Raw genomic sequence first — 12,431 nt, 5'->3', positions numbered from 1 at the left:
GAGAGAGAGAGAGAGAGAGAGGGGCACACCTGGATTATATGTAAGCTTATAACCTTATTGCAGTTACATGTGTCATGCTGTAAAGGGAGAGAGATACAGTGTAATCAGTACTTGCACAATCTAATATATGGATTACAACAAACCTATAGATCCTTCTCATGAACACACACACACAAAGTCAGATACATTACACATACATGTACATGTACATGAGACATGTACATTGCACATACAGATACATACAGTGAAGAATCAATTACACAATCAAACAGATGGTATATGTACTATTTTATTGTGCTAAACAATTGCTTAGAGGATTATCTTATTGAAATGGGGACTATTCCCCATTCATTGATATTTGTCTAACAGTCTCCAGCTGCCAGTTATAGACAGACAGTACAGTATAAAGCTAATTAATGTAAACTGCTCGCTAAGCAGTGCAGCTGAGCAACCTTTGAATTAGCTAGTGCAAGGAAAGCAAAGAAATAATATCCAAGAATAGACAGACTAATAACTCTAAGGATTCACATACTAGTACACCTCTGGATTAGAATATATCATAGTAAACAGGAGAAAGAGAGTACACATATACATGTACATGTATGTACATACATGTATGCAAGCTCTCTCGGATGGGAGAGTTTATTAACTTACTTCTGTAGTCTATACCACACACAGGCATTCACATGTGCATGCATTATACTTATACATATTTAAATTGTATATATTATAACTATTTCTGGTGTTTTTTATTTAAAATATTCACCATAAGACCTTTATTAGAGCTAATAATCTGTATTATTAGGGGGGGGGAGTAGAAAGGAAAAGAGAGGGACACTATAGCAGCCAGATTTATAAGAGGGAGAAATTCTAAGCAAGCAATATCAACAGTCCACAGCTGCAACAATATTGCCATTAATAGTAAATTATCTCAATAATGTTTATCAATGGAACATAAAGAAACAATCACCAGATGCCATTACACTGTACATACTTGATGCAGTCCCAATGCATTACACTCCATAACACTAATGTAATGCCTTCATATATAAATATGCCTTGGATGTGACTTTGCAACCCAATGCAACTACATACAGTATACATATAAATGGATGCATATAGAGATAGGGAGAGTAAAACAAACAGAGATGTGTGTTGCTTTCTCTTATAATTGACAAATGCTGGAGAGTTTAAGGTGGGAGCCAAAAGGGATATCAAACAGACGCTAGGTGTAATACAGCTGCATGGGTGCAATAAGCAAAACTAATGATACTGTTTGCTTACCTTTGTCCTTGTCTTCTTGGAAGGATAACTGTCTCTCCTTTAATATCCGTACCTGTAAAGAAGGAAGAGAGAGAGAAAGAGAAAGAGAAAGAGAGAGAGAGAGGGGGAATTAGATGAGGAGAATAATGAAGATGTACATATTTTGTACACATTGTGTGTGTGTGTGTGTGTGTTGTGAAAGAGAGAAAGTACAGACAGAGGGAGAGAAAGAGAATTAGCACGTTGATAGATAAAAGAGAGAGAGAAATGAAGCACAATTAATCAACCCAAACAAGTCAAGCATGATCTAATATCCATATCCTCACTAGAAATGATTCACTTCCTCCAGAGACAGCCAAAGTCTAACTAATCCTAATTATACTCCTCAACCAAAAAACAACACACAGAGACACTTACAAGGCACTAAAACCCATCCGAAATACAATAAATATAATATTATTAGTAATAATGGAGGGAATGAAACCTTCTCTATTCTAAACAAAAACCCACCATGCAAACCAGGCTCGAGCCCACCACCTGCTCAGGTGTGATAAATTCCCAGAGGAAACAAGACGACTGACAGGACAATATAATCCTAATATTGTCCATGAGGTATGAAACCAAAGGAAACGAAACCACATGTAACCTTATGTTAGCGAATATTACACAAGTACAAGTACATGTAATACAATGCATGTCTACATTATAATTAGACAACATGTAATACGTACATAACATGTATATGTGTTACATGTACATGTAATCTTAGATGTACAGAGTCCATATAGTAAAATTAAATATGCAATTCCTATTCTTGCTAATTATTACTATATCGTGTAGTGACTGAGTTACGCAAAATCTGAAAATTATCGGTGACAAAATTTGTGCGGTTTAATTTGGAGTCTCTCCAAATTAAAGCCCCCTATAAGGAATGAGGGCACATACAATACACGAAAACACCATTTACATGTACATCATGCATGTACATGTACTTGCACATGTACATGTACTTGCATATGTACATGTACTTGCATATGTACATGTATATGTACTTGCACATGTAATATACCCAAGAATTGGTCGAGTACTGCTATCTCTCACTACATCAATGAACATCATTTATTTTATGTACATGTCTACTATAAACATGTACATGAAGTAATAAAGGCCATGCAGTTCAAAGAACTTGCAAGCATTAGATCAGTCTAACGTACACAAGACATAGCCAGTACATACAGTGCTATACACGTAAGATCCATACCGACAGGAGTTTATACAACAATCTGTTGGTTTATACTGGGAGGGTTAAATCATCTCACTCACACCACGACTCTCTCTCTCATCTCCAGAGGTAAACAGTTTACAATAGCAAAGAGATAGAGCTTGCGTATTCCTGAGCTTTCAATTTAAAAATAAACGATAAACACGTACATGTACGTTATTATACGCACACATGTACATGTACTGTACATGTACTGTACACATGTATAAAGGCTGATGTCAGAGCTAAAGGAGTAACAACAAACAAAAAGGGCAAAGTTGAAGACAGAGCCATTAAATGGTACATGGCTGGACTACTCATAAAAGCATTCCATGGATGCAGCTAATGTACTTGTTAATGTAACAGTAGAGGTGAGATAAGCAGGGGGAGGTAAAAGAGGTACAATAAGAATTAAAGTTCACTCCATAATGTGTACACACAACTACACAACCTCATGTTATAAGGAATGAAATTAGAGACGCAAAGTTTAAAAGCATACATTTAAAATATTTACTAAAATAACTTCAAAATCTACTGTACATGCTCATTCATACCTGAGTCTGTAGGACATTAATTTTCTCGTCTTTTTCCTCGAGTGACGAGCGAAAGGTTTCCTCCATGTGTGCCTTGGCTTGTCTATCAAGCTCTTGTGCCTGAGAGAGGGAGGGAGGAAGAGGGAAAGAGGGAGGAAGAGGGAAAGAGGGAGGAAGAGGGAGGGAGAGGGAGAGGGAGAGAGGGAGGGAGAGGGAGAAAGAAACAAGAGAGATAGAGAGAGGGGGAAACCAGGAAACGAGAGGAATAAAGATTAGTCTACATTCAAGACAAAGTATCTGCTGTACTTCTTTCATCTCGGACAGCTTCCTTTGATACTTCTTATCAATGCTACTCACGGTCGCCTAGTGACAGAGCTAATTAATCCAAAACTGTTAACAAACTTTTACCTCTTTCTCAGCCAACTGTGTTTCAAAACTCTTTTGCGCAGCAGTTAACTAGAAAGAGAGGAGAGAGAGAGAGAGAGAGGGAGAGGGAGAGGGAGAGAGAGAGAGAGGGAGAGAGAGAGAGAGAGAGAGAGAGGGGGAGAGAGAGAGAGAGAGAGAGAGAGAGAGGGAGAGAGAGAGAGAGAGAGAGAAAGAGAGAGAGAGAGAGTCAGTGAGAAAGAGTCAGTTAGACTTAACCACAAACATAGATACACAAATCAACAGTTTGTTATTCCTACTCTCTCAGTGCATTACTAGCAGTTCAATAAGGAGAGAGTGTATATACAAGACAAGAACAAATCCACCAAAAAAGACAAAAGTTAAATAATACACAACAAGTACAAATGCCTATATACAAATGCCTATATAGCGTCTTTTACTAATTTTATTCCAGTTTTCATTTCCTCCATTAGTTAGGATACAACTGCACACATACATGAGTCTTGGGCCAAAATTGAATCTTCTTAAAAATGCCTAAATTTGCGATTGGGACTAAACTTAGGCATTAATATGCGGTTTTAAAAATGATTTTTCAAAGCCAATTTTGATAAAAACCCTACATTAACTATCATAACTAATGGTCTGAGGCCTGTGAACTAAACAGTAAACAGCATGTGTACATAGCATTTGGAGCAACTTTAAAAATCCATTTATAAAATCTGAATTTGATCAAAATCAGCTCAAAGTTAATACACAACATAAGAACAAGTATTATATGTATCAGAAAAAAATTATAAAAGTGGAGGATCCTCTCCTAGCCATTTTTGATGAAGTTTTGCCAAAGTCTCTGTACTATTATAGTACAGGGTCTTTGGCCCAATTTTTTAACAACTTGACAATACAAGAACCTGCATGCATGAGCACTATGCCAAAATCCTGGTCTGAAGGTCAAAATTTGTGATCATAATCAGATCAAACGCCCTACATAGCATAAGAGAATTAATATGCATCAGATCCAGTCATTAAAGCCACATATGCATAGAATATATGGTAGAGAGTAATAAACTGGATGAAACTGGTGGGTAGTTGAAGGTTCCTGGTGGAGTTGGAGGAGTACTCCTCTCTCTCCCACCATAGGCAGGACCCACAGACCACTAAATCATTTCTTAGCCTTTGAAAAAGAGACCTAATTCAATATTAAATATATCATAATTGGTCTTTTAAAGAGCCTGCATAATAATAATTTTTGCAAACCAAAGGAAGCCACAAGGATGAGCTACAGACTACTACCAACTATAAAAAACTGCATACACTAAAGAGACAAATAAATATTAAGCAATACTTGAGGTAGCTTTGACCATAAAGAGGGAAAACATATGAGAGAGATATAAGAGTATGAATAAACTCAATTCACAACATGGCAACAACACACACACATGCTCTCTCAAAGTCAAGAAAGTGTAGGCAGCAATGCAACGAGGCATGCAATTATAATATCAAATATATCAGTATTATATTATCATCATCACCAGTATTAATATACAGAGACTCATTTTAGTCATTTCAGACATAACAGGTAATATCCATTACAACACCAGATGCAAGCAATCAGAGCTAGTCCATGGAGAGTGGATTATTTTTGACTTGGATCACGCTCTCACGCCTTTTCTAACCTCAAACACACACACAATTACATGCTGCATTGAATCAATACACAGTACCTTACATAGACAGACTGACCTTAGGTACTATTTGTACATGCTAATGTAACATTTCATGTGTTTCTAGTATAATATATATCAGTTTTGTCAGGTGATGGGTCCAGTTTCCGCTAATTAATCATTGATACTGGGATTGTACTATACAAAGTGTTATATTTATTTCGTGAAAACTGACACGTGTAAAGTTTAACAGATGCAGTAATAAACACCAAGATGCTGTAACTTATAATGCATGTTACCCGGGAACTAGAATTACCGTAAAATTGAATTTTAGTGAAAAGTACCAGAGAAAGAGAGAGGGGGGAGAGAGAGACAAAAGACAAAGAGAGAAGGGTCAAGGAGACAGAAAGTTTTGCACCCGTGGATTATTAATAAAACAGGACTGGCAGGTGATAAAGGTTGACAAATCCAAATGGGCTTCTGTTGTCAGCTACATAACACACACACACCAACAGTTCACCTTCACTCACTCACTCACAGTACACAATATCCTCCAAAGAATACCTAGAAATACTAATTAATGAACTCAATACTAACAATCAACACAATGGAGTACATGATATAAGAGTGTATTATACAGAGTCCTTACTATTGCAGTTATATGAGTGTTGTAGGTTATAGTGGTACATATCAGACCAGACCACAAAGGAAGAGAGCCTATTATTATATTATTATTAATACTAAACAAAAGGACCACCAACAATACACTGGTCACCTGAATAGGCAAAGACTAAAAGACTAAACAGGGAGAGAGATAGAGACTGACATCCACATGTAGCACCATACAGGAGGTGTAAAGAGAGGACAATAAAATACATGTACATGTACAAGTAGTCTGGTGTATCTAACAGTACTAATACACAATGGCACTACTTGTTGTTGGTGTATACATGCATGTACATGTTTTTTGTCTAGACTCAATTGATGCTAGTAAACAGAGAAGAGGTATTTTCATAATAGAAGGATAGAGATAACAAATACTGAACATGTACAGTGCTACAGTGTACATTGATGAGTGACACAATGTATATGCATACATTTTATAAAGATAACAAAAACTGCATACATCCATACACAAAACTTACATACATGCATGTACACAATATCCATGTGCATGTATTGAGAAAACATGTACATGTACTGCTTATGGATACACAGCTAAGGGTCACATGCATCATTCACTATTAACAGCTTAACAAGATTAAAACTAACATAAATTAATAATAAGCCAGATTGGACCCAGTTCTTTGTATGGTACTTAATCTCGGATTCCTCCCTTTGGCTTAGACAGTACAGTGGATCACACACTGCTAATGCCTAGCCTAACTACTAACAAGGTTAGCATAGACACACAATGAACAAGAGAGGGTATACACAGACATCACTTGAAACACATGACAATGAACTAACATATGCACGTGTACTATATCATGCAGAGTGAAAAACACTCCATAAAAGCATAGGAAGAGATGCATAATAGACCATACATTTCATATAACCATTAAAATTGAGATTTTGTACAGTGGGAGATTAGCAAAAAATGGTACTACATAGCCAGAACTAATTTTGGCATTATAAATTTGGCAGATAATTCTCAATGTGTACTATTGTAATAGTTTACTAGTTACCATTTGCAACATTTGTTGATGAAATACATGTACTACATCATTGTATGTACATGTTGTTGTTGTGTTGTGGAGAATATGCCACAGGCAAAACAGATTACTATATCCAAGTACATGTAGCCATGCGTGTACTAATTACTGGTGATAAATGGATGAAGTGTCTTTTTTCCTGTAATTGAAAAAGTCCCTGGCTCACAACATTTATTTATTTATTTATTTATTAAATATGGACTGAGAATGATAAACGGGAGGTGATGCAAAAGTGTGACAAGTTTTTTCTGGCTGAGCAAATTACAAATAAACATGATGTAATCAGATTCACATACTGTACTACGATGTATACTCCTTATCAATATGTGTACGCTAAACATAACGAAGAGAGAGAGAGAGAGATAAGGAAAAGAAAAAAGAAAAGAAAAGAAAGAGAGTGAGAGAGGGAGAGAGAGTGAGAGAGGGAGAGAGAGTGAGAGAGGGAGAGAAAAGGAGGGAGGGAGAGAGGGAGAGAGGGAGGGAGGGAGGGAGAGAGAGAGGGAGGGAGGGAGAGAGGGAGGGAGGGAGGGAGGGAGGGAGGGAGAGAGAGAGGGAGAGAGAGAGAGAGAGAGAGAGAGAGTGAGAGAGAGGGAGGAGGAGGACTGGAGGAGGAATAGCAACTGATCGCTTTGCTACAATAACATGGCGAACCGAAAAGAATATCAGTAAACTTCTTAAAATCTCAATCAAGTGCTCATTACAAACACTCAACATAAGGATTAACACAAACTGGACAAAAACAAATTTCAAGCAAAGCCATACCCGCTGATATACTAACGGTATATATAACCTTAAAATACCTTTAGCCTTTCAAATTATATATAGCCACTTAGCCCATTCAGTGCTAATAATAATAATATCACATATACATGTATATACATGTGTATTTACATGCATGTATGTACATGTAACTATATATAACCTCTCTCTCTCTCTCTCTCTCCAACAATAACATCACCTGATTTGTCATACCTTCTGGCAGAAATATTATCAACAAACAACAACAACAACATGTAATCTCCGAATGTGTCAGTCTGTACGCGTATATTCATATGTGAACAAGAGCTGGAGGAGCTGGCAGTGTATGTGTGAAACTACCTGTTGTCTCTAACTAACTGACCACATTGAGATGAGATCATTTGACACGAGCAGTTAAACCTTTGGCAAGACTTGTATTATAATAGAAGTACAATGTGCACAAGTATATTATAATGTATGCATTGACACTTCAACTACCTCTCTTTAGAGTGAGATCAGATACTAGCATAAAACAAACAAAATAGATCAAGCAAGAGTACAATTAAGAATTGTTAAGTAATAAAAAGTAATGAATATGTACACGTATATACATTCACTATATGATGCATTAGAAATACATGTAGAGATAGCAATAGGCAAAATGATCATAGAACATTATAATCACAAATAACTAAATAAGTATATATACATGTAGCATTGATGAGCATATGCTACTACATGCACAATTGCACATGTACATATACACTGGCTGGTAGAGTGGTACTCTGAGCACTTGTAATGATTGAGAAGGACTGAAATCAGAACAATGTTGAAATAACACATAAGGGTACAGGGATGAGGTCAAATGCATCAACTGTACTCCATTAACTCTGGTTCAACTAGTGTCTGCAAATGCTCAATACAATATTAATCCATGAGGCCCAGTACAGTTGGAGAGAATTCTCCATTTTTATCATTTTTTCTGATACATGTACATTGTACATGTCCTTATATTGTGTATCAACTTTGAGCTAGTTTTGATTTTAATGAATTTTAAAAGTTGCTCCAAAATCAGGTCAAAGTCCCTGTACTATTATAGTACAGTGGCTTTGGCCAAATTTCATCAAAAATGGCTAGGAGAGAATTCTCCATTTTTATAATTCTTTCTGATACATATACATGTCCTTAAGTTGTGTATCAACTTAGAGCTGATTCCAATCAAGTTTGGATTTTTTAAATAAATTTTTAACATTGCTCCAAGATGTAATTGTAGTACTTGTCAATTCATGCTGTTTCATATTTTAACTCTAATATCTATGCATATGCTTTGTGTGGGTAGACCCTGCCCCATTGAAATTGCATGGCATTAAAATTCTAATTTCACAAAATAGCACTAAATGGCAGAATGAACACTGCTAGTGTGCTAAACTGCTAATCACAGTACACAGCATTATCAATACCGTATTCCATAGAAAAGTAAGTATTATGTCTTCCTGCAATACATCACTGTGCAAATGGGGGATCATTTAGTACTTGTAATGGTGAGAAAAACAACACCATCACTACCAGTCACTATGTACCAATCAGTATCAGGTACATACAGAACATGTACAGTGATTTTCCTTGCATGATAGGCAAGCAGAAATGTGTTATGCACATGCTCTGTTGTGGTCAGGAATAAAATGGATGCACCGCACCTACTTAACAACAGAGCATGTTCATAACACATTTCTGCTTGCCTATCATGCAAGTTACATTTATCATCCAAATGTTTGGATATCTACCAGACATACAAATGTACTAAATATACAGTACTAATCTATAATTATGCACAATGCTGGCTAAAGCCATTGTACTTTTATCATATCAAATATCTTGGTTACAGTTTCCTCGGAATCTACAAGATGACAATACTTTACAGATTAGTGGCATCCGCTTGCAAATGTAAAAACTAATTGTAAAACGACATTTCTGAGTAATTAGTGAAACACACATAGGACATAATACATAACCAAAACAATGAATGTAAATGTAGATGCATGTATAGGCAGATGGTACAGTAGTACATTATGTATATACAGTATGCATGATTGTATACAGAAAATGGTTTTGATGTTAAAGGCTAAAGGTTATGGATACACGCCTTAAGAGTGAAAACAAGTAACAACTATCAGTAAGAGATAATGTCAACACGTGTTCTAGTGTTTGGAGTCAACCAATAACATATTTTACTATGATAACATACTATCATGATTCCCAAATCCTAATACACATATCCCTCTATCAATTTAATATCTTTCATTATTACTATGCTTTCTCCCTCCCTCCCTCCCTTTCTCCCTCCCTTTCTCCCTCCCTTTCTCCCTCCCTCTCTCTCTCTTTCTGTTAATTCCATATTATCATGCTTACTCTTCCCCCCCTCTCTCTCTGACCTTTCTATGTCTTTATCACATATTTGCGGTACAATTAATTACCCGCTAATTAAAAACTATAATATAATATCTACAAAGTACACACACACAGAGCAAGGCTTCAGTCATGCCACACCATTTACCAATCAAGTGCTGGTAATACAGATACAACAACGTATATACACGCTTTATAAATAAATATAACACAATAGCTAGTAGTAGACAATAGATGTTTATAAACTGCATACTTCTGATATCTTTCCCTTGTATCTGAGCATGGCTTTCCGCTGTTTGACAACCATTGAATAAAGCTCATCTCTTGTTAAACTATCAGACACCGTTTGCTCGTCGCTGGTCGATGGGCGAGACGTAGGAGTGGAAGGGTTCTCTCTAGAGGCTGGAGCTGGTGATTTCTTCGATTGAGACACTTCCTCAGTCTCGTCTTGTGCAGACGAGGAGGAAGATGGATGAGTTTCAGTTTTTAATTGTTGGGTGTGGTCTTCTGATTTGGAGGTGTGGTCTTCAGGTTCTTTGTTTAGATGTTTGGTGTCGGTTTTATCAGGAGAATTCTCTTCTTTCTCGACAACAGGAGCTTTGGGTATCACGTCTTCATTTTTAATACCAGTATCAGGAGGAATGGGGCTACTCTGTGGTATGGACCTCTAGCAAAAAGATATCAATTTTAGTAAATAGAGTTAGTCTGTGTCCTTGTATCCCTACCTGAGGGGTCTGGGATCTTGGAGGGGTCGCTTGGGCTTTCTCTTCAAGAGTTTTTTGTTTGAGTTTTGCAAACATGGCCGCCAAGTTAATTTAATAATTAACCACGCCTCATTCAATAACTAGACTAACTATTTATTTGAGGTTTATTAATAGGTTTATGTAACCATTAATAATCATTATCACTCATTATCAGTGCCACAACATTGTATAGCTGTTATCTTTCCTGCTTATTTGTGTGTACATTAGCGCTATTGACTTTCAATTTTAAGTTTAAATGAGTAACTTTTTGATAATTTGCCAAAACCACAGTAGACATGAACAATAAACTGATATACAAGACAAAACAACAGAAAACATATGGACTTAAAAACATAATATATATCGATCACACAAAAAGACAGAGGACACAAATAAATGACATGTATATATGTACACACTCAAAGAGTGAAGAACTATAATACCTGATAACAAAAGAAAATAAAACCTGGGTTTTGAGATAATAATTAAAAAGCAGATAAAAACTGCTCATTGCTATAGTTTTGAAGAGAAACTGTGTAAACTGCATTGATCAGTGAGTGAGAGCTAAGTGAGTCCATCGATTCGAGCAGGGTTAAGTGAATATTGTCGTGATTTACCGTCGTACCTGTACAGTCATTGTCTGCGTGCTATTATGATAAGTTACAGTCGGTGAGTGAGCGAAAGAATGAATGAATGAATGAGGGGATAGGGGGAGGGAGGTCGAGTTTAGTGGTAAGTGAGAGTGATGCTGTATCGTTTTAGTTGTTGTACCAGTTCAGTGTAGTAGATGTTGTCTCTGTTGATTCTTAACATTTCACTGCTCGAATGTAGGGATAGGTCTGTGCATTTGGACCAGAAGGAGACTCTGTCTTGCTTGACAAGGAATGGTCGAAGTGGATAGCTGATCTCATTGGCATTGTATGTGTAGGAGATGTATAGGGCCATGAGGACCAGTTCCTTGGCGTCTGCTAGTGTGCGGACCTCGAATCTCTCGAATGCTTTCTGCAAGAGCATGAAAGTGAACACCACGTGAGACTCGAGAAGAAAGGAGTTGACAGTCCAGCCATTGAGGTGAAGGGCCTTGTCAGTGCACCTTACCCACATGGCTACCTCTGGAGCTGTCGGTCTGGTAAGGAGTCCCTTGCACTCGTGGTGGACGTAGGTCCCGAGGCAGTGAAGGAGATCAGTGAGGGTCCATCTTTTCTCTGTCCTACGTAGTTGTTCCGCTGTTGCTTTGGTGGCGGGTTTAGTCTCCAAAATGAGCTGCTCCTTCTTGCTCAGCTGTTGCTCTGGTTGTTTCTCTGGCTGAGGTGTAGCCTCTTGAGGCTGATCACGATTTGAGACTGTGCCAGACATCTTCTCTTTGTCTGCCTTTCTCTTTGAGCCGGCAGCCAACTTGAGTTTGGCTGCGGCGCTGGTTATCTTCTTCACGTCATGGCTCAGTTTGTTCTTGACGTCCATGCTGCTCCCGTTTCTACTAACAGCGACTGTGCTGCGAGATTTGCTATGATCTACGCTCATGCCGGATCCCATTATAAAGCTGCTTGGAGTCTGGTAAGGAGATAGCCTTATTTGTTCAAAGTGTGAATGTTCACTGAAGGCGCTAATAGCCACTATGGGAAGAAACGATTTGCACTACCCTTGTTCGCTGGTTGTCGAACGATTGCTTCCAAGTTTTCTGTATTTCGCACTATTACAATTGTTGATGCACTGAAGCTCTCAGCATG

At 37.4% G+C, this 12,431-nt stretch overlaps 2 protein-coding genes across 2 annotated transcripts in view; both read right to left on the bottom strand.

The window, feature by feature from the left end:
• The window catches only part of LOC100637364 (golgin subfamily A member 4-like), a 28,536-nt gene extending 17,721 nt beyond the window's left edge, over positions 1-10,815 (bottom strand). Inside the window, exons 1-6 of the mRNA XM_003382578.3 lie at positions 10,687-10,815; positions 10,215-10,628; positions 3,466-3,513; positions 3,364-3,420; positions 3,079-3,177; positions 1,285-1,336 (exon numbers count right to left, since the gene is read on the bottom strand). Of these exons, the coding sequence (XP_003382626.3) occupies positions 1,285-1,336; positions 3,079-3,177; positions 3,364-3,420; positions 3,466-3,513; positions 10,215-10,628; positions 10,687-10,761 (745 nt within the window). The 5' untranslated portion in view covers positions 10,762-10,815. The remainder of the gene's footprint in view (positions 1-1,284; positions 1,337-3,078; positions 3,178-3,363; positions 3,421-3,465; positions 3,514-10,214; positions 10,629-10,686) is intronic.
• A 133-nt stretch (positions 10,816-10,948) lies between these two features.
• LOC100637237 (cyclin-dependent kinase 5 activator 1-like) lies at positions 10,949-12,428 on the bottom strand. Its single transcript, XM_003382577.3, has one exon. It carries the CDS (start codon positions 12,235-12,237, stop codon positions 11,431-11,433), a length of 807 nt encoding a protein of 268 aa, XP_003382625.1. The 5' UTR covers positions 12,238-12,428; the 3' UTR covers positions 10,949-11,430.
• Between the last annotated feature and the right edge of the window lie 3 nt (positions 12,429-12,431).

The sequence above is a fragment of the Amphimedon queenslandica genome, unplaced genomic scaffold (assembly GCF_000090795.2).
Source record: "Amphimedon queenslandica unplaced genomic scaffold, v1.1 AMPQUscaffold_13520, whole genome shotgun sequence".
In the NCBI taxonomy this organism is placed as follows: Eukaryota; Metazoa; Porifera; class Demospongiae; order Haplosclerida; family Niphatidae; genus Amphimedon; species Amphimedon queenslandica.
The sequence above is the reverse complement of the archived record's forward strand: the minus strand, read 5'-3'. Positions and strand labels throughout refer to the sequence as shown.

Bases quoted from the DNA above. Each gene is read 5' to 3' on its own strand.
- LOC100637237 (XM_003382577.3), bottom strand. From the start codon at position 12,237: ATGGGATCCGGCATGAGCGTAGATCATAGCAAATCTCGCAGCACAGTC.